Below are 18,178 nucleotides of genomic sequence, written 5' to 3'. Positions count from 1 at the left end.
TGCATCAGGGTGGGCTGTGGCCCATCCCTGGAGAGCAGACAGCCTGAAACACGCTCATTCTGTACCCACATGTACTCCTCACGTCCTAGGGAAGTCTCCCCCAATCTTCTATTTAAGATAATTTATTTAATAGTTTGTTTGTGAGACCAGAGGCAAGTGCAGAGCCCCTGTCCCTCCGTGGGCTGGGCCTGGTTTGTAGCTGCGTGCTGCGCCTTTCCCTGACTGTCCCAGCGTGCCGCGTACGGGACCGTCCTGCCGGGCCTCTCCACATCACTTAATAAGCTGTAACAATTAAACCGTAACACAGAAATAAGCTGGAATCGAATAAATCGGGGGGGGAGGGGGTTAAACCCGGGGCTCAGTGGCCTCCTCCCGCCGCCAGGGGGCGCCATGGCACCGGGCGCTGTCCGCGGGGGCTGCGTAGCCCCGCCCACCCCCCGCCGCACCAATGGCCGCCGTCCCTCTGCGCTACTCCCGCCCCGAGGGGGCGTGGCCTCCACGCGCGTGCGCTCCCCGCGACTTTTTGTCCCCGCTGCCGCCCCGTAGCGGGAGCGGCGGTGACACGTTTCCATGGGAGAGCGGGGCGCGTGGCACCGCGGGGGGGCGGGGAACGCGGCCCGGCCTTAAAGGGGCAGCGTCCGGCGCAGAGGCAGAGCGAGTGCGGCGGCGGGAGACGGTCAGAGCGGCGGGTGAGCGGCCGGAGGGGGTGCGGGTGGGGAGGGGGGCGCCGGGGAGCCAGGCCTGAGGGCGGGGGGTGAGCGGAGGGACATGCAGCCGTGCCCTCCTTCAGCAGGGGGGTCCCACACCCCGGGCCCCTGAGGTAAATCCAGCCCCTGAGGGACATTCAGCCCCTTGGGGGTCCCACAGCCCCATAGGGCCCTCCAGTCCCGGCCCCTCAGGTAAGCCCTGGACCCGACCCCAGCCCCCCAGGCGATGCGCAGCCCCTCAGGGGACCCCCGGCCCCCCAGGCAGCCTGGTCCCGGCTCCTCGGGTAACTCCCGACCCCAGGCCCAGACCCACGGGTATCCCCGGCCCCGTGGGGAGCCGCAGCCTCGCAGGTAACCCTGCCCCATGGCTGTGCCACGTCCTCACCCTGTCCCACATCCACACCCTGTCCCACAGGCCCTTGCCCTGTCCCGCTGCCTGCTCACCTGCCTGGTGAACAGCAGCGTTATTCTGTTTTTCCACCCTTCAGCTGCGTGGCTCAGGCTCTGGCCTCTCCTGGAGCTGCCCTCCCCGGCTGCCAGAGCAGCAGACACAGGGTAGGATAGTTTAGAGGTTTCAGTTTAGTTTTCAAACTTAGACAGAGCTCTGAGAGTGACTAAAGTCATCCAGGGAGAAAACTTTCCCCGTGCTGCCTCCACATGCCTTGGTGGATAAATAAAGTGGGTTCTGCCTCCTTCCCACTGGGCAGGGGCTGCTTGTCGGTTCCCAGGGATTAGGGGCTTTCTTGCAGTTTATTTTCCAGGTTTCTGCTCTGTGTTTGCCAGCAAATGTCCCCGTAGTCTGCAGTGACCCAGTGCCCACCTTCTTGGGAAATGGGTGGAACTGGGCCAGCGCTGGGCAGAGGAAGGGAGGCTGGAGGGGGTGCTGGGACTGTTGTAGAGAGGGAATTTCAGAGCTGGAGAAAAACCAGGGAATGGGGGAAGAGGGCAGAGCTGATGCCCCTTGAGGAGACCACCCAAGCTAATGCCATTAGATGCCTCCCTGCCCCTGTGCTTAGGGGTGAATTAGCCTGAGGGATTTGTGCTGTAGGAAATGGGTGACAGCAGGATCTTGACTGGATTTAACAGGAAGAACAAGGGTTTTTCCCAGATATGTGTCAAGTGTCAGATAAGCCCTCCCTGTCCTGGAGGCGTGAACCACATCGGCAGGGTGTGCTGCAACCTGCCCAGCCCGCTCCTCTCCGGATGGTGGACTCTAGGCAGGGAGTGCCTGCAGGCAGTGCTGACGTGACAGTGTCCAGGTCCTGCCTGCCCCTTCCCTCTCAAGGCCCCTGGCTGCCGTGCCCACCCCAGGCCACCTCACACAATGCTCTCATTGAAGGGCCTTTCCTCCCTCAGGGAACCATGGCAGAGAAGATCCTGGTGACCGGCGGAGCTGGCTACATCGGCAGTCACTGTGTGCTGGAGCTGGTGGAGGCTGGTTATGTCCCCGTGGTCATAGACAACTTTCACAACGCCATCCGAGGTACGGAGAGCCTTCATCCCTTCCCATGCAAGAGGCTCGGCCCCTCTCAGCCCGTGTCGGGACCTCCAGCTCTCCCAGTGCCTCCACCCCCTTCCATCTCCCCAGGGGCAGACGCGCTCCCCGAGAGCCTCCGGCGTGTGCAGCAGATCGTGCGCCAGCCCATCCTTTTCCAGGAGCTGGATATCACCGACGAGGCAGCGCTGCAGGAGCTCTTCAGTAAGGTGAGAATAAGAGCTGTGGTTCCCCAAGGTGGCTTTGTGGGCTGCAAGGGGTGAGAGGGGTTTGTCCTGGGGGTGGGAGCCAGGAGGGAGACGCAGGAGCTGAGCGGGGAGGACAACGCTGAGGAGAGGCTGTGACCAGCAAATGTTTCTCTGGGCCATGGAGATCACACAGGCTGGCTGAATGAAACACCTGGGGAGACTTCTGACTGGTGGCACTAACACCAAGCTCTTTCTCCTTCTGCAGCACCATTTCTCAGCCGTGATGCACTTTGCGGGGCTGAAGGCAGTGGGGGAGTCGGTGCAGAAGCCCCTGGAATACTACAGGGTGAACCTCACCGGGACCATCCGCCTGCTGGAGGTGAGCAGAGCCGGGGGGCAGCACGCGGTGCTGGGGGGCCACAGGGGTGCTGGGTGACCCCGATCCTGCTCTGGGGTGGCTGCGCTGGCTGGCAGCCTGGTCCCTGTGTGCTCCCAGGGGTGTGAGGGTGCCTGCACGGTGGGAGCTGGGTGGGCTGAGCTGGAGGGTGCGGAACTTGCTGGCTCAGTGGCGGCTGGTCCCTGCTCCCCAGACCATGAAGACCCACGGTGTGAGGAACATCGTGTTCAGCAGCTCTGCCACCGTCTACGGAGACCCCAAATACCTGCCCCTGGATGAAAACCACCCAGTTGGAGGCTGCACCAACCCCTACGGCAAATCCAAGTACTTCATTGAGGAGATGATTCAAGATCTCTGCAAAGCAGAGAGGGTGAGGAGCTGCCCACAGGCATGCAGGGCTGGGAACTGAGATCTTTTCCTAGTGGAGTGTTCTGGGGTGACCCCGCCACCTTTGTGTGTCTCCCCAGGACTGGAACGCCGTTCTCCTGCGCTATTTCAACCCCATTGGTGCCCACGAGTCAGGCATGATCGGAGAAGATCCTCAGGGGATCCCGAACAACCTCATGCCCTACGTGGCGCAGGTACCGCCCCGCCGCAGCCTTTGAGGAGCCCTGGGCTCGTGGTGCCTGCGCAGGGCACGGGCTGACGGGGCTCCTACGGGCTTGTCCCTCTGTGCAGGTGGCAGTGGGGCGCCGGGAATTCCTGAATGTCTTCGGGAACGACTACACGACGGACGACGGAACGGGTGTGTTGTAGAACGGGTGGAGCAGAGCCACCCCAGCTCCTCAGCCTGGTTGCACCCCGGGCAGGAGGGCTTTGCGCTCACCTCCTGTGTCCCCGCAGGCGTCAGGGATTACATCCACGTCGTGGATTTGGCCAAGGGCCATATCGCTGCTTTGAAGAAGCTCAAGGAGAACTGTGGCTGCAAGGTACTAAGAGGGCCGTGGTCTGGGGTGCGCTCAGGGCCGGGCTCTCACAGCCCTAGGGGAGATAAAGTGGGGCCTGGCCCTTCTCTCACAAAAGCAGCTGACCCGTGTCCCTCATCCTCCTCCCAGATTTACAATCTGGGCACAGGCACCGGCTACTCCGTCCTGCAGATGGTCCAGGCCATGGAGAAAGCCTCAGGGAGGGAGGTAAGGTCTGACCTGCGGCTTGCAGGGCCATGGGCACAAAGCCAGCTGCTCCCACAGGCCGCCCCCAGCTGTCCCCGCCACGGCAGCCCTTGTGCCTGTGTCTGCAGCAGCCGCTCCCTCAGCTCCTGGGCCCCAGACTTCTGCTGAGCCCCAGGAGCCCCCAGGCCCCACGGTGCTGCTCTCCCTGCAGATCAAGTACAAGATCACGGGCCGGCGGGAGGGAGACGTGGCCTCCTGCTACGCCAACCCGGCGCTGGCCGAGCGCGAGCTGGGCTGGAAAGCTGCCTTTGGCCTGGACAAGATGTGTAAGAGCGTCGTCCCCTTCCCCGACAGGCCGTGCTCCGCTGGCTGCCCCTCTCCTGGCCCCCCCTCACCGCCGTTCTCCCTCTTGCAGGCGAGGACTTGTGGCGGTGGCAGCTGCAGAATCCCACAGGCTTCAGCAAGAACTGAGCCGTGGCCCGAGGGCTCTCCTGGCTGCTGTGGGCTGCTCCAGAGCTCCCCCCGGGGCCATCATCATCCTGGCTGCAGTTCCAGCTCCCCCTCCTGCCTCTTGCATGGGGGCAGGAAGGCAGGAGCACCCCCAGCCTCTCTCCTCGTCCTCATTCCCCCAGGTCCTTTGCATCTCATAGAGCAGAAACCCATGGAAGAACAGAGCCAGGGCCCGGCTTTGGCACCCAGGGCACGAAACCCCCTCGTGGGAATGCACAGTGGCTGGTGCTGGCTCCGGCAGGGAGGGGTTGCTTGGCTGGGCCCTGCAGCACCCCCCAGCGCTGCTCCTGGGCCCTCCCTGTGCCCTGGCAAGTGGCTACATCCAGCACTAAAGCACACGGGTCCTGTTGAGCCCAAACTGCTGAGGAACCCACCCATTCCCTGCTGCAGCTGGGGCCCCCACAGCCCCCCTGCCCTGGGCTACTGAGCCCCTACCTCATAGCCCCAGGAACCCCCCAATCCCCCACTCCCACAGGGACCAGACCCATCCTGAGCCCACCACAGCTCATTTCCCCAGGGCTGAGGCCCCGATGGCTGCCAAGGGCTTTCCCCCCATCAACACACCTTCTCCTCTGCCCCCCAGGGCAGTTTTGGGGACCAAGCCTCATCTCCCCCACGCTCCTGTGCCAGCCCCAGGCATGGCCAGCTCTGCCTGGCTGCTGTTAGATGTGGCTGGTGCCTGGTTTTCCTTTGTTGCCTGTGGCAGCCGCTTCCATCATCACGGTGCCAAAGGCTGCCCAGCTCTGCTCGGCTGTCAGATCCTGGTCCTATTTATTACTGGCAGCTCTTAACGGCTTCGTTACGCAGCGATGACACAGTCAGCCCCGTTCGCTGTCGGTTGGATTAATAACTTATGCTACTAAATTATGAATTGAGCTTTTGATTTGTTTTTAAATAAACTTTCTTACTTTCTAAGTGGCGCTCTGTTCTGCTTCCACTCAGCCAGAGCTGCTGTCCCTGGGGCCTCGTGCTAATCCCCACCCCCCCCAATTATAGGGGTGCTGATGGCGCGTCCTGCCTGGCCATGAATGACGCCAGCTCAGCTCTGGGAGAGGTTTATGATTTATTTAACCTTGTATCTGACTCTGTGGAACACACACACAAAAAACCCCAAACATTTACAAGGAAGACAAAAGAGAGAGAAGGAAAGAAAAAACAAAACAAAACAAAAAAAAGCTGTATTGAGGAATGGAGAGAAGCCGTTCTCCCTCCCGGGTCCTCAGCACGGCCCCGGCCAGGCACGTGCTGCTCAGGCGGGGAGCGAGCAGGAATGCTCTGCAAAGGGGCCAGCACGGCCACCCGTGGCCATGCCCAAGGATGGCCACGAGTCACAGGCCCCCGCTGGCCCCCACTACGCACACGGTTCCAGTTCACAGTCGAATAGGTCGGTCTGTCTGTCTGCCAGCCCTCAGGTAACCCGCGGGGAGCTGCGTTCCCACCCCAGCCAGCCCCTCTCGCCTTCCCCGCCCGCCGAGCGCCAGGAGGGGAGGACACAGCAGCTTTAAACCAGACAAAAAGTAGAAGAAACAGCAGGACTGAACCCCAAAAGCCAAGGGGCAGAGCTGGGCTCGCCCCGATGCCAGCAGCAGGTTTGCTGGTTTAAGACTTCCTAAAGGGAGGAGGGGGAAAAAAATAAAAAAACCAAAAACCCAAACCAAAACAACCCAAGAAACCAACCAAGGATGGGTCTGAGAGATCCGACTCTCCGGAGAGCGGGTTATTGCTTTGCGCATCCCGGGCAGGGAGGGAGGACGCGGCTGGAGCAGAGCTGCTGCCACCAAGCCCCCCGCCTGCCCCCCCCCCGGAGCAGCCCTCGCCCTCGGGGAGGTGCCAGCCCTGCGAGCCCAGCCACAGTCCGCTGCTGGCCACGGGGCAACCCAGCAGAGGCCACAGGGCAAGGGGCTAGACAGGACACGGCCCCACGCAGAGCCGGAGCACGCGGGAGGGAGCGACGGCCCTTAGGCTAGGTGGGTTTTGTGGTGGTTTTGTTTTGTTTTTGTTTGTTGTTTTTTGTTTTTTTTAAAAGACATGTACAGCTCCAGCCCCCGGAAGGACCCAACAGTGCTGTGGGCTCAGCCCATGGAGGAGAGGCGAGGAGGAGGGCAGCGCTGCTCAACAGCAAGTGCCCTCGGCCCTGCAGGAGGGGACGGGGCAGCCGGGACCCCTCCCATGGAGGAGACATTCAGGGCCCCATCCCCGGGGAGCTGCGCTGCTGGTGGGGACAGTCCCAGCCCCACACCCCAGCCAGCCACAGCCAGGCTCCCGCTCGAGAGAGGATGAGCCTCGGCCGCAGCCTCCAGGTGAGGGATCCTGGGGAAACCTGTGATTGTACACGGAAAAAGGCCAACAGAGCCCACAGCCCCCGGGGGGGAGCACGGAGCCCCCCGCACTGCCCCACGGGATGGGGCACGGCGGCACCCGGGTGTTAGATGCTGGTGAGATGATGGCTGGGAGCAAAGCTGCTTCCTTCTGCTGCACCAGGAGCCCTCCCTGAGGGCCAGGGGGCCTCTCCTCGCCTCTCCTCTCCCTCCCCGAGCCAGCCCAAGTCCAAAGGGAAGGAGAAGTAGCAGCAAAAGAGACATTAAGGACCGGGCCAGCGCCGGGCGGGCTCCGTGGCAAAGCCGCTCGGACGCCGGCTGTAAACGGCAGCGCTTTGGGGCTCTGAGGGCGCAGAGCGAGGCCGAGAGAGGGAGAGACGCCGCTGGGACCCCTCGCTGGGCAGCAGAGGAGATTGTAAAAGCAACAAGAGGAGGAGGAGGAGGAGGAGGAGGAGGAGGAGGAGGAGGAGGAGGAGGAGGAGGAGGAGGAGGAAGGAGGCGATTATCTCAAGGAGGGCAGAGCTGCCCCAAGCCAACGGCTGAGGCTGCTGGAGTGCGGGGCGAGCCCGACAGGGAGTGTGCGTGTGCGACAGGGCGGGGGCCGGGGCCCCATGCCAGGAGGTGCAGGAGCTGCGCGGACATTTTTCTGCCAGACCTGGGAAACGGGGCAGCCTTTGGCGGTACCGGCCCGAAGCAGAGCCTCTCCCCTGGGCCTTGAGGCGCTCGCAGGAGAGTCCCGGGTTCCTGAGCTCTGATTGAAAACCCGTGAGTCGCCTGAGTGGAGGCCGAGAGCAGCTGCAGAGAGGCCGGGCTGAGGGCAGAGGAGGAGCACAGGCTGCTCTGGGCCACGGAGGGCTCCGGAGGGTGCCCCAGCCCTGCCCTGTGCCCGCACCGCTCCTCCCGCCGCACAGGGACACGTCCCACCCCTAATACTGTTACAAAAAAACCCAAACCCAACAAAAAAAAACCTCACCCGCGCCGTGCCAGACCCACACACACTGCGGTGCCTGAACGGGGAGTCAAGGGGATGGTGACCCCCCCAGAAACCGCTCGGAGCAAGAGGAGAGAAAAGGCCACTCGAAAACTCGCCTTAGCTCCAATCTCAGCTCCGAGAGCAGCAGGGAGAGATGAGGCACCCCCAGCCGGAGAGGACGCGGTGCGAGGAGACGGGGAGAGGCGGGGGCCAGGGGTGCGGCGGGAGGTGCAGTGGGGTGCCATGGCTTCCGTTTGCAGCGGACAGGTCACGGGGGGAAAGAGCGGTGGCTGCAACCTCGGCGTCCTTCCCTGCGACAGTCTCGATTGGCTCCGCTTAGATCCGGGGCAGCAGCTTCTCAATGAACTCCTTCACCGCCATCATCTCCTGTGGAGAGGACAGAGCCCGTCGCTCCGGGGCTCCTCGAGGGCCGTGCCTCGCCCCAGGCGCAGGGGCTGCACGTCCCGTGTGTCCTGGGCTCTGCAATTTCCCTGCCCCGCCTGACCCACCGCGCTGGGGTCAGTCCCAAAGGCAAAACCAGCCCCCGAGGGCCCCGTCCCCCCTCCCTGAGGCACTGACCTGAGGACAGGAACTGTGCATCACACCAGGGTAGGTTTTGAACTGGACCTTGGTGGGGGTGACAACAGATTTCAGCTTCTCAGCAGTGAGGGCCCCGAAGCGGACAGGGATCATAGGGTCCATCTCCCCGTGGCACTGCAGGATGGCGATGTCCTTATTCACGCCATTATTCGCCGCCTGCAGCAAGGAAAAAAGTGCTCAGGGGTGCCCAGCAGAGGGGATCACTGGTGGGGAATGGGGCAGGTGCTTTGTCCGCGTCCCCTGGCAGCTCCCCTCCTCAGCAGGAGAGCTGCTCGCACAGCGCCTCCTCCCGGCCACCAAATGACGGAGACTCTGGGCACAAGGAGTCCTGGGGAGCAGATCGGCTCACGGATGCCCACACCAGATCGGTGGCAGAGCCCTGATCTCCGCTGTGCCCTCGCCCGCTCCACATCTGAGGAGGAGGGAGGTGGATTAAGCCCCAACCACCAGCCCCGGGCTCACTCTGGATGTGAAAATCCCCCCGCGGTGACCCTCCCTGCGGACACACGTGGCAGCGGCGGTGCAGGGTACCTGTGGGAAGGCCTTGTGCAGCGGGAGCCAGCAGCTGAGCGCCACGATGCCGGCCAGCTGGTGCTGGCAGGTGAGAGCTGTGTACAGCGACAATGCGCCGCCCTGCAGAGGATGAGGAAGGTCTGTTAGTGCCACGGGGCTGAGGGGGGTGGATCTGCAGCCCTGGCTCACCCAGCACCCACCCGCCTCCTCACCACGGATGCTCCCTCTGAGGGGTGTCTTCGACACCCAACCCTTAGCCTGCTCCACCTCAGCCCCCCGCAGCCCAGCTCACCTGTGAGAAGCCCCCCAGGATGATGCGGTTGGGTGGGATCCCATTCTTCATCTCATGCTCAATAATTGCTTTAACTGGAAGAAGACAGAGAAAAGGGTCAGTGAAGGGTTGGGGGGGGGGATGAAGAGCAGCACCCGAGGCCTGGGGGTACACACAGGACCCTCAGCACGTCAGGGTGAGGCAGGTGCCAGAGGTCCCAGGGATGGAATGCACTTGGCTTCCACCAGGGAGAAGGTGTGCTGGGATCAGAGGAGAGCAGAAGGGAAGGAGCGGCGGAAGGAAGACACCCGCTCCTGTCCCAGAGAGGAAGAGGTGCCCAGGAGCTCGGCGCTTCCCCCTCCCCAAAGCCACTTACTGTTTTCTGCAGCTTTCTTGATTCCAGCTTCATCCTCAGGGGCATCCGGAGTCAATCCCATCAGGTCAAACCTGGGAGAACAAGCAGGGTCAGCCCCAAAACCTCTCCTAGCACCCAGGGTGTGGGGAGGCGGGAGCTGGGTGTGCTCTGCCCTTCCCCCGACTCCTACAGGGCAGCAGATTTTGGCTCTTCAGTCCCCAAACTCTTCTCACTTCCCAAAATAACCCCCCAAAAGGCTCCCACCCACCCCTGCCACCCAAAGCACTGACCAGGAGGGCATAACCATCTTCATGTTGAGGGTCACCGGGATCCGGGGCCTGTGGAGAAAAAAAAGTTTGGGTGTTTTAGTTCAAGTGCAAGAGAAGCAAGTCCGAGCCGAGGGGAGCGGGGTGACCGGTTCTCCTGCCCGCAGCTGCAGGATGAGGCTCCCAAGGGACAGCAGCAGGTCAGTGCCACCAGACCAGCCTGGGGGCTGCAAGGTGACCCCAGGGATCATCCGTGAGCCCCGAGCCGATCCCGGCTGAGCAGGCAGCTCCAGGGCGTTGCCAAGCAGCCTGCCAGGGGAGGAGAGCACCCGCGTCCCTCTCCTGTTTGCTGCTGCCGAGCCAGGAGATGCTGATGGAGCAGCTGCCTCTGCTGCCAAGACGGGACACCGGGACCCCGAGGCCCTGCTGCCAGGGACGCCGCTGCGGCAGAGCTCTCCCAGCCCAGTGAGTGCCCCCCTGCATGGGCTGCTATTGACACCGGGGACACACGGGGAGCGTTTCCTTCCCTTTCTGCTGAGCCCCCTCCTGCTCAACCAGGGGGATGGGGAAAGAGGTCTGGTGGGGCTTCTGGCTTTCACTGCAGCTGTCGGGGAGAGGCAGAGGACAGGAGCAGGGGGAAAACAGACTCAGAGAAGCGGCTCCTGCACTGCTCAGCTCTGTGGGGAACCCCGCTGCCTGCAGGCAGAAAATGCCAGGGCCGGGGCCCCGCATGAACCGGCCACAGCCAGAGATTAAGTCTCACTGCGCAGCCCCGCGGGTAGGTGAGGGCACAGGCCACCGTCTGCCTCCCCAAACGGTCTCAGCAGCGGGCACCAGTGTCACAGCCCACCCAGGCCCCCCAAGGCCCTTCCCGAAGCAAGGACAGCACTTACGCGTGAGGGCAAATATATTTCACGTAGGGGAGGCGGATGGAGGAGAGGGCGTCAGCCCAGCTGTGCCTGGGGAGAGAGAAGAGCAGGCAGTTCAAGGCTTGCCTTTGCATTTTGGAGGATGCTGGCAAAGGTGATGGATTTCCCCCAAGGACAGGTTTTTTCCAAGGCTGCTGGACCCCTGCCCTGATGTTCTTTTACTGGGTTCTGCCCACCCCAGCAGCCTGAATCCCAGAGCGAATCCCCAGCACAGGTCTCCTCTGTGGCAGGGCAGAGGCAGCACACAAAGCCCCGCAGCTGGAGGCAGAGGAGCCGCTGTCAGCAGGGGAGGAGGGAGCATCTCCTGTGCTGGTAGAAGCCTTTTGTTACTGCTGTATCTCACGCTGTCCTTTAAGGTGGCCTTGCACATTAGAGAGATGCACTCGCGTAGATACAACCCAACTCCCAGCCCTCCCAAGGACTGCAAAAACCGCAGTGCTTATCTGCTTGTCTTAAAGAAAGCAGAAAATCAAACCCGCAGGAGGCAGGGGGCTGCCAGGCTGCCGGGATCATAAATATTCAAGTGCAGACAGCTGCTGGCCGGCGATTCCCTGCGAGGGTGGCGCAGGCACGGCTATCAGGTCGAGTTCAAAGCCCCAGACAAATCTTGGAGCTGCCCCTGGGGAAAGCAGCACCGGCGCTGGCAGCAAACGGCCAGGCCTGGGTCTGCATTCAGCAAACCTCGCGTCACAGCCAGAGTCGGCTCCAGGAATACTCACCCCGTGTCTCCAAGGCCATGTAAAAAAATGACCTGTTAAATTAAGCAGAAAAACAAAAGAATTAGCTGGTGCGACAGCCTGGGAGAGCGGCAGGGCTGGGCTCGCAGGGAGGCGGCAAAAGGCCACTTAGTCACTAACTAGAAGAGACTCAAACAGGCAGAAATTAGCTGATGCTAATGAGATGTCTCTGCAGCTTTGAGCATGACGGATGGGTGGAACAGGCGTATCATCGTCATCATGCACAGAGTCTGCTGTCACAGCCAGGTCCGTGGGTGTCGGCGGCCCCTTGGCTGCCCAGCGGAGCAGGGGGGCAGGGAGTGCGGGACCGTCCCGCCAGGCTGCCCGGCACCGCGCTGAGCGGAGGCTGAGCCTGCCCAAAGTCTCCAAAACCCACCCCTACAGGCTTTTCATCTAAGGCTAGAGCAATCCCTAACCAGTGGGGAGCAGAGGGAAGGCAGCCTGCTTGGTCCCAGGGAAGGAACAGAGGATTTTCTTTGGGGGATTTGCTTTTAAAAACTTAAAATATCAGTTCCAGCTCCCACTGACTTCCCTGCAGGTCAAGCCTAGCTGCGAGGCTGCGCCTGTGCTTCCACCCTGGATCAAGCACCAGAAACAAACAGCCCAGCCCAAAGGACAGTTACTTTTCCCCAGCAAGACGAGGTCTTGCATCCCCCCTGATGCACCAAGACGTACATCTGAGGAGCTGAGGGACTGTGGGCTCAGCTCATGGCTCCTCTAAACCCCACGGAAGCAGCTCCTTATCTTCAAGACTGCTAAAAGGGAAGAAGCAGGTGAGGCAGGAGGGGTCCGACCCTTACCGCGGCAGTCTCCCGCTCTGCCCCTGAGACAGTCACTGCATCAGCGAGGAGGGGGACAGACATGTTGTTACCACACATACACCGAGAGGGACTCAGACACTGGCACCTGTGGGACAGAGGGACAAAGGTAAAGCAGGAAAATAAAGCCCTCTTCCCCCTGGCAACTATTTGCTCCAGAGGGACTGGCTATTTGGGGGAAAATTAAAGAGTACGTGAAAGGTTTGATGTTTAAGGCCCTGGGACAGTCCCACTCCATCCCTGGCCTGGCAATGCCAGAGAGCCAGGAAGCAGCAAACACCCTCCACGTCGCAACACCAGATGCGTGCGAGTGGGGATGCGCGCGTGGGGTGTTGAAAGTGTTAAAATTAGCTCCTTCTGTGACACCTCAAAGCCAAAGTTATTTCTGTGACTGTAACGACGTGGGCAGAGGGCGGCCGGGCGATGCGCAGCCTCAGCATCCCTTCCCGGCTGCCAGCAGAGCTGAGGAGGAGCCTGACCCACATCTGCTCCGACGGGAAAGAAGGAAATGCTGGCCCTTGGCACGCTGCAGCACAGGCTTTACAGCACTAATAAAAGGTCCAGCCCTCTTTTATGGAGCCATTTAGGGATAAACTGGAGCGTTCAGGCGCTGCCCCGAGACCCAGCCCCGCGCTGCCTCCCAGAGCCTGCGCCCCCCCGCCAGCGATGGCATCCCCCTCCCTCCCTGAGGCAGCCAGCCAGGACCACTGCGCTGTCCCCACCGCCACGGCCTCCTGCCAGCACGAAGGGCTGATTGTCACCTCCCGGATCCTGGTCACCTGCAAGGCGGGTGGCTCTGGCAGAGCTAACAGCCCCCACGACACCGCCTTCAGACGCGACAGTCGATGGTGTTTGTTCCCGGTCCAGCACAAATCACTAAAACTACCGCACTTCCCGTGACAGGCCCTAACCCCCGCTTACCACCCAGCACTAATTAGATCAGAGCACATTTAGAGCACTGGCATCATCTCCCAGGAGCAAGATCAGCCTCCCAGCTACTGCCAGGAGCAAGATCAGCCCCCACGGTCTGCTCAGGTCTTCACATCTCACACTGAGCACCATCCCCAGAGGGTTTTGGATGGCACAGGACCACCCAAACCCCCCCCAAACTCCCGGTACCCGGCAGACAGCCTTACCCAAGAGAAACAGCCGCCTCCTCTACCAGCCTGGACCAAGACCTGCCCGACTTGTTTCACCAACTGTTCGTCAGCTGTTTCCCCGACTCAAATAAAAACACGGGGAACAACAAGCTCCTCGGGTCTGGCGAACCTCGCAGACGCACAGCCCACGTGCTCGTGTGTACTCCAGGGTCAAAACAACCAGCGAGAAAAAACAGCACCTGCCAAAAATCCTGGCAAGAAGAGCCATAAATAAAAGCATCTTCCATGACAGATGGAGACGCTGAAACGTGCTCCCTGAGCAGACACAGACTCACGTCTTTGCTTTATTCACAGAGACTTCGCAGAAAAGAGAGGGTTTGAGGGTCAAGGCTGCCCAAAGCACCCCACAGGTGACACTCCTGGGAGACACCCGAGATTTCTCTGGGGTGTTTCTGCCCCACTCCCGGGGTATCTACAGGAGGGTCCACAGCCATCACCACAAGAACAGCTCGAGCAGAGGCAGCCCTGAGGCCAAAACATAACACGGGAAGGATAAAACCCCCCCAAAACGTATCTTTGCCTGCATAAAAGCACCCCCACGCAAAAAAAAGATCAACTTTTGTCCAGCCTCTGAGCTACCACACCCCACACCTACCCCTCGCCCACGAGAGTGACGCCAGTGGGAAACCCACGGCCCGGCCCCAGAGTTACGCGTCGTCAGGAAGGGATCAAGTCGCTTAATCGTCGTTTATTAACGTGCCCCGGCCTCTCCCGGAGGCCCGGAACGGCCCGGGGGGAACCGGCGCAGGGAGGGAAAGGCAACAGGAGGCTGGAGAAACCCCGCCGGGACGGGAGGGCCCGCGGCAGGGTGCGGGGGCCCGAGGGGAGGCCTGAACCCCACGGCCGCCCCGTCAGCTTCCCGCCTGCGGCGGCTGGAACGGGAACGCCAAATTTACCCCGGAAATGGGGCTTTTTGGGGGTTTTCCTAAAGGCTGGGAACCTGGAGGGCTCGTACCGACCCTCCGGGAGGCCTCTGGGCGTGGGAGGAGGTGGGTGCGCGGCGGGGGGGCGGCTCCACGCTGCGTGGAGCGGCCCCGTTACCGGCAACGTGCTCCCGCCGCCGCCCCGAGCACGAGGCCGCAGGGGCCCACCCGGGACCCGCCAACCGGAACCGCAGCGGCGGAGGCGGGCGGAGCGGGGCCCGGGGAGCGCAGCCCCGGATCTCCGGCCTCTCTGACGGCGCCTGGCCCGCAGCTGCACCAGCCGGTGATCTACCGTCCCGCTCCCCCCGTTGAACACCCCGCCAGCGCCGCGGGTTAGCGGCCCCCCTCACCTCGCCCCGGCTCCCCGCCGCTCCTGCCCTCACGGACCGACCCCCCCCCGCCCCGCCCGTCCCGGCCCGTCCCGCCCCGCACCTCTCCCGCGGGCCCGGCGCGCGCTCTCCTCCCGGCTCCCCCGACGCGCTCCCACCGGAAGTCCCGCCCGCCGGGTCACGGCGGGGTCAGCGCAGCGGAAGTGACGCGCCGCCCGCCCCTCAGGGAGCCGCCATTTTCGCAGCGAGGCCCCGGGGTAGGGGCGAGCGCGGCCGGGCCGGCCCCGGCCAAGAGGGAAGGCGCGGGGCGGCTGGAGCTGCCACAGGTTTAGCGGGGGGAAGGCCCCAGCCCCGCCCCGCTTTCCCGTCTCTACTGCCGGTGAGACACCGAGGCTCCCAGCGCACAACCGCCGGTGGCAGCCGCAGCCCGGAGCCGTCCCCGCTGCTCGCTCACCCCCGCACCCCCCGGCTGCCTGCCGGGACGGGAGAGCCGCTCCACCCCCAGGCTGTGACCCACCCTCCGGGACAGGCGTCAGGGTGACCAGGCCACAGCTCTGCACCTCAGTGTGTATTTTATTGGCAGGCAGAGAAGTAAAAGATACCAGACACGAGCTCGCCACTGCCTAAAGACCGACTCTCCCTTCTGCAGGACCCAACACGCCGCTGCCCTCAGCGGCCACCTTCACCCAGGCCTTGCACACACTCAGTGCTCTGCTTTCCAAGGCAAAGACTGAAACGTAAAGCTGATCCAACACTCTCCGGTGCTTCAGGAAGCCATTTCTGTTCAAGTCAGCCCATCACGTCCCTACGCTTGCACCACAACCTCTGGAGATTGCCAACAGCACCGTTAGGAGATGAAGTGAGTCTGTGGGGTGATTTGTTCCAACTTGTGATCAGCTGGGTTTGCTGATGCTTCGTAATTGCAGATGGTGACTTCGTGGCGATGAGCCTGTATGAAGATTAAACGTGTTAGTCCAGAAGAGAGCAGAATTTGAGTCCCTCCTAAAACACCTGACTGGCAAGAGCTGAGCAGGTTCCCATCTTGGACTTTTCATCACAGATGGCCCCACACTACTCCCACTTCTTCCTCATCGCTAGAGCAACTTAAGCTACAATTTAAAGCCCTTTTTACACTATTAGCACAGATTTGCTCATCTCTGCTCTCACCTACCTCTGTCCACTCTCCTTTCAAGCCTATGTAAAAAATCTTCGTTGTCTCTGCTCCAAAGTTCTTTGGAAAGTGGATGGAGAGGTGGTATACGTTGGAGAAACGGGCAATTCTGAAAGAAAACACACTCTGAAACTGGAGCTGTGCATATAAGCTGCCACTGCACTGCACTGTCACCTCCTCCCAGCACGGTGCTCCTGCCCTAATCCGAGTCAGACTTGGGAGCAAATGACTTGAGGATGCAGGAGGAGCAGTTTCCCTCACTTGCAGTGAGTGGGCCAGCAACAAGCTGCCACTGGGCCCAGGAGCAGGGGACACAACACCAGGATGATTCTGCACCCCGAAAAGTCCTGGGCCATGTGTGCAGGCACCCCGCTGGCTCCAGGGAGGAGGTTTTCAGACTGGAGCTCTCACCTGACAAGGGCAGGACAGAACTGGGGAGGCAAAATCTACTGTGGGCAGCTTCGAGATACAAGGGAAGGAACGGCCCTCTGCTAACACTTTCCTAAAATTCAGCAGCACAGCAGCAGGCTGGATAGAGTGCAGCTCCTGTGCTCGGCAGGAGCAGCCCCTGCACCCCCCAGGCGCGTGGGTCCGCATCGTACTTGGTGGGGTACTCGAGCTCGCCCGTCGGATCCCGGTTCAGGTTGAACATCTGGTCCGGTTCCCTGGCTGCGTCATCAAAGGACATGTGAGGAATATTCTTGAACCTGGGAAGAGAGGGAGGAAACACAGGAAGTTATTAACATACGGGTTACCTAACTGGTCTCCTCCCCATCCATTAGCACTACCCAGATTCTTCTCAACAACAAGAAACAATTTGCTTTGTCTTCTAAGGGAAAAAATACTGACACCACCACAAAGCATCATCATGTTCCAGAATACCCAACACCCTGAAGAAATAACAAGGAAGAGTGAGGAACAAAGCTGGGGAGATACAGATCTCAGCATGCTTGGGTACACAAAGAAACCCAGACCCCAGTACACTGGAGGCCAAGGAAAATAGGGCCTTGATAAAGGTGTATTTCTTCCCCACAAGCAAGACCTGCAGAGTACTCAGTACTCTTTCATGTGAAAATAAAAGGCAGCAGTAAGAAGGATCTCTCTCCCTTTAGGAGCTAAAGCAGGCCACGCAGCTCAGCACAGCAGCAGCACTGCCAAGAGCCTTACAAACCTCACCTGGCTGCAGGACACTCCGTCACTTGTGTCCCTCCCTCCCAGGCCACAGTTTCCCCCCAAAGCGTAACCCCTCTTGGCCCACTGATCCTTCTGCAGCCCACTAAGCCACCAGCAGGTCGGTTTCTTCACAGCACAGCCAGGGTCTCAACCAAACCTTCTCTGCTAAGTAAAATCAGCACCCCATTTCTCTAGAGAAAAGGCAGCAAGTAGCCACGCTCATCCTCGTACAAGTTACAGTTTCTTTTTCCTGCTGGGGCCCTGGAATGACGGAGCTGCTGCAGTGACACTGCCTTCTCCCACACTGCGCACCCTCGCCGGCTGCTTGGGCACCCAACAGCCTGAGAATCGCTCTTCTCTTTGGCTACAAGTCAATCAGTTCAGCTTAGGCTCCAGCAAAGTTAATGCTTCTTTTACTTACAGCCTCATCTCTGCCGGATGCGTACCGTCATCTTCTCCCATCACAATTACTCCTTTTAATTTCACGTTGCCCGTAAACCTGCCGAGAGACGCAGAAATGGCGTTTTCGCCTCCGTTCTGTCCACATCAGCCCCGGTGACAGGAGCACACAGACGTGCCTCGCTCCCAGGCACACAAAGGCGAGGCATAACCCCTGCCAGAAGCCAAAACGACACCAAAGGAGCTCAGGGAAAGAACTTACGGGATATTAAACAGAAGCTCCTCATCATCGTCGCTTTCTACGAACTGGGGAGAGAGAAGAGCAGGTCAGGGCCAGTGCGGGGTCGCGGGTGTCGCACCGGGGGAACACAGGCAGCGTGGGGCGGGTAACGCGGGGACCCACAGCACCCCTCCCGCCGCCCGGCTCTCCTCAGGCAGCGGCACCGCCGCAGGCCCCGGCCCGGCCCGGCCCCACCTGGGCGCGGTCGCCGCGCTCCTCCCAAGCGCGGAAGACGAGGGCGCCGCTGCCCTCCCGGCGCTCGTTGAGGCACTGCAGCCGCTGCCGGTCGATGCGCAGGTAGAGCCCCCAGGCCGCGCCCCGCTCCCCGTCGACCGCCGCCGCCTCCCCGCAGCAGCAGCGGCAGCGCCCGGCACCGTGCGCCATGATTGCGCCGCGCCCCCCCGCCTCGCCGCGCCTGCGCGCTCCCGCCCTGCGCCTGCGCGCTCCCGCCGCCCCGCCCACCGCGCCTGCGCACTGCGCCGCCCCCGCCCGCCCACCCGGGGGCGGTGCTCGGCGCTGCACGTGCTCGGCCCCCGGTGGAACCGAGCACCAGC

At 61.6% G+C, this 18,178-nt stretch overlaps 3 protein-coding genes across 5 annotated transcripts; 1 reads left to right on the top strand and 2 right to left on the bottom strand.

The window, feature by feature from the left end:
• Positions 1-363: 363 nt before the first annotated feature.
• GALE (UDP-galactose-4-epimerase) lies at positions 364-4,517 on the top strand. 2 transcript variants are annotated; one of them, XM_074850752.1, is made up of 11 exons: positions 364-689; positions 2,064-2,190; positions 2,296-2,411; positions 2,656-2,769; positions 2,981-3,157; positions 3,255-3,368; positions 3,466-3,532; positions 3,631-3,716; positions 3,843-3,920; positions 4,111-4,225; positions 4,315-4,517. In XM_074850752.1, exons 2-11 carry the CDS (start codon positions 2,070-2,072, stop codon positions 4,368-4,370), a joined length of 1,044 nt encoding a protein of 347 aa, XP_074706853.1. In that variant the 5' UTR covers positions 364-689; positions 2,064-2,069; the 3' UTR covers positions 4,371-4,517. The 2 variants fall into 2 exon arrangements, with proteins under 2 accessions (XP_074706853.1, XP_074706854.1); XM_074850753.1 differs by lacking the exon at positions 364-689 and adding an exon at positions 1,026-1,262.
• Positions 4,518-5,452: 935 nt separating this feature from the next.
• LYPLA2 (lysophospholipase 2) lies at positions 5,453-14,790 on the bottom strand. 2 transcript variants are annotated; one of them, XM_074850755.1, is made up of 11 exons: positions 14,705-14,783; positions 13,326-13,540; positions 12,172-12,277; positions 11,354-11,385; positions 10,599-10,664; positions 9,730-9,777; positions 9,461-9,531; positions 9,106-9,179; positions 8,832-8,933; positions 8,280-8,456; positions 5,453-8,087 (listed from the first exon to the last, which is right to left on the bottom strand). In XM_074850755.1, the coding sequence occupies exons 3-11, from the start codon at positions 12,247-12,249 to the stop codon at positions 8,037-8,039; spliced, it is 699 nt and encodes a 232-aa protein (XP_074706856.1). In that variant the 5' UTR covers positions 12,250-12,277; positions 13,326-13,540; positions 14,705-14,783; the 3' UTR covers positions 5,453-8,036. The 2 variants fall into 2 exon arrangements, with proteins under 2 accessions (XP_074706856.1, XP_074706855.1); XM_074850754.1 differs by lacking the exon at positions 13,326-13,540 and having other exon boundaries at positions 14,705-14,790.
• A 513-nt stretch (positions 14,791-15,303) lies between these two features.
• On the bottom strand, positions 15,304-18,049 carry PITHD1 (PITH domain containing 1). Its single transcript, XM_074850756.1, has 6 exons — positions 17,820-18,049; positions 17,607-17,650; positions 17,367-17,444; positions 16,375-16,479; positions 15,773-15,881; positions 15,304-15,550 (listed from the first exon to the last, which is right to left on the bottom strand). Exons 1-6 carry the CDS (start codon positions 18,006-18,008, stop codon positions 15,449-15,451), a joined length of 627 nt encoding a protein of 208 aa, XP_074706857.1. The 5' UTR covers positions 18,009-18,049; the 3' UTR covers positions 15,304-15,448.
• Positions 18,050-18,178: the final 129 nt, after the last annotated feature.

This window comes from Strix aluco, chromosome 26 (assembly GCF_031877795.1).
Source record: "Strix aluco isolate bStrAlu1 chromosome 26, bStrAlu1.hap1, whole genome shotgun sequence".
In the NCBI taxonomy this organism is placed as follows: domain Eukaryota; kingdom Metazoa; phylum Chordata; class Aves; order Strigiformes; family Strigidae; genus Strix; species Strix aluco.
This window is presented reverse-complemented; position numbering and strand designations above follow the sequence as displayed.

Bases quoted from the DNA above. Each gene is read 5' to 3' on its own strand.
- GALE (XM_074850752.1), top strand. From the start codon at position 2,070: ATGGCAGAGAAGATCCTGGTGACCGGCGGAGCTGGCTACATCGGCAGT. The intron at 2,191-2,295 runs GTACGGAGAGCC...CCATCTCCCCAG, and splicing joins CTTTCACAACGCCATCCGAG to GGGCAGACGCGCTCCCCGAG. The intron at 4,226-4,314 runs GTAAGAGCGTCG...TCCCTCTTGCAG, and splicing joins CTTTGGCCTGGACAAGATGT to GCGAGGACTTGTGGCGGTGG.
- LYPLA2 (XM_074850754.1), bottom strand. From the start codon at position 12,249: ATGTGTGGTAACAACATGTCTGTCCCCCTCCTCGCTGATGCAGTGACT. The intron at 9,778-10,598 runs GTAAGTGCTGTC...TTTTCTCCACAG, and splicing joins AAATATATTTGCCCTCACGC to GCCCCGGATCCCGGTGACCC. The intron at 8,457-8,831 runs GTACCCTGCACC...TCCTTGCTGCAG, and splicing joins TGCACAAGGCCTTCCCACAG to GCGGCGAATAATGGCGTGAA.
- PITHD1 (XM_074850756.1), bottom strand. From the start codon at position 18,008: ATGGCGCACGGTGCCGGGCGCTGCCGCTGCTGCTGCGGGGAGGCGGCG. The intron at 17,651-17,819 runs GTGGGGCCGGGC...CTCTCTCCCCAG, and splicing joins AGCGCGGCGACCGCGCCCAG to TTCGTAGAAAGCGACGATGA. The intron at 15,882-16,374 runs GTACGATGCGGA...GTTTTCTTTCAG, and splicing joins GAGCTCGAGTACCCCACCAA to AATTGCCCGTTTCTCCAACG.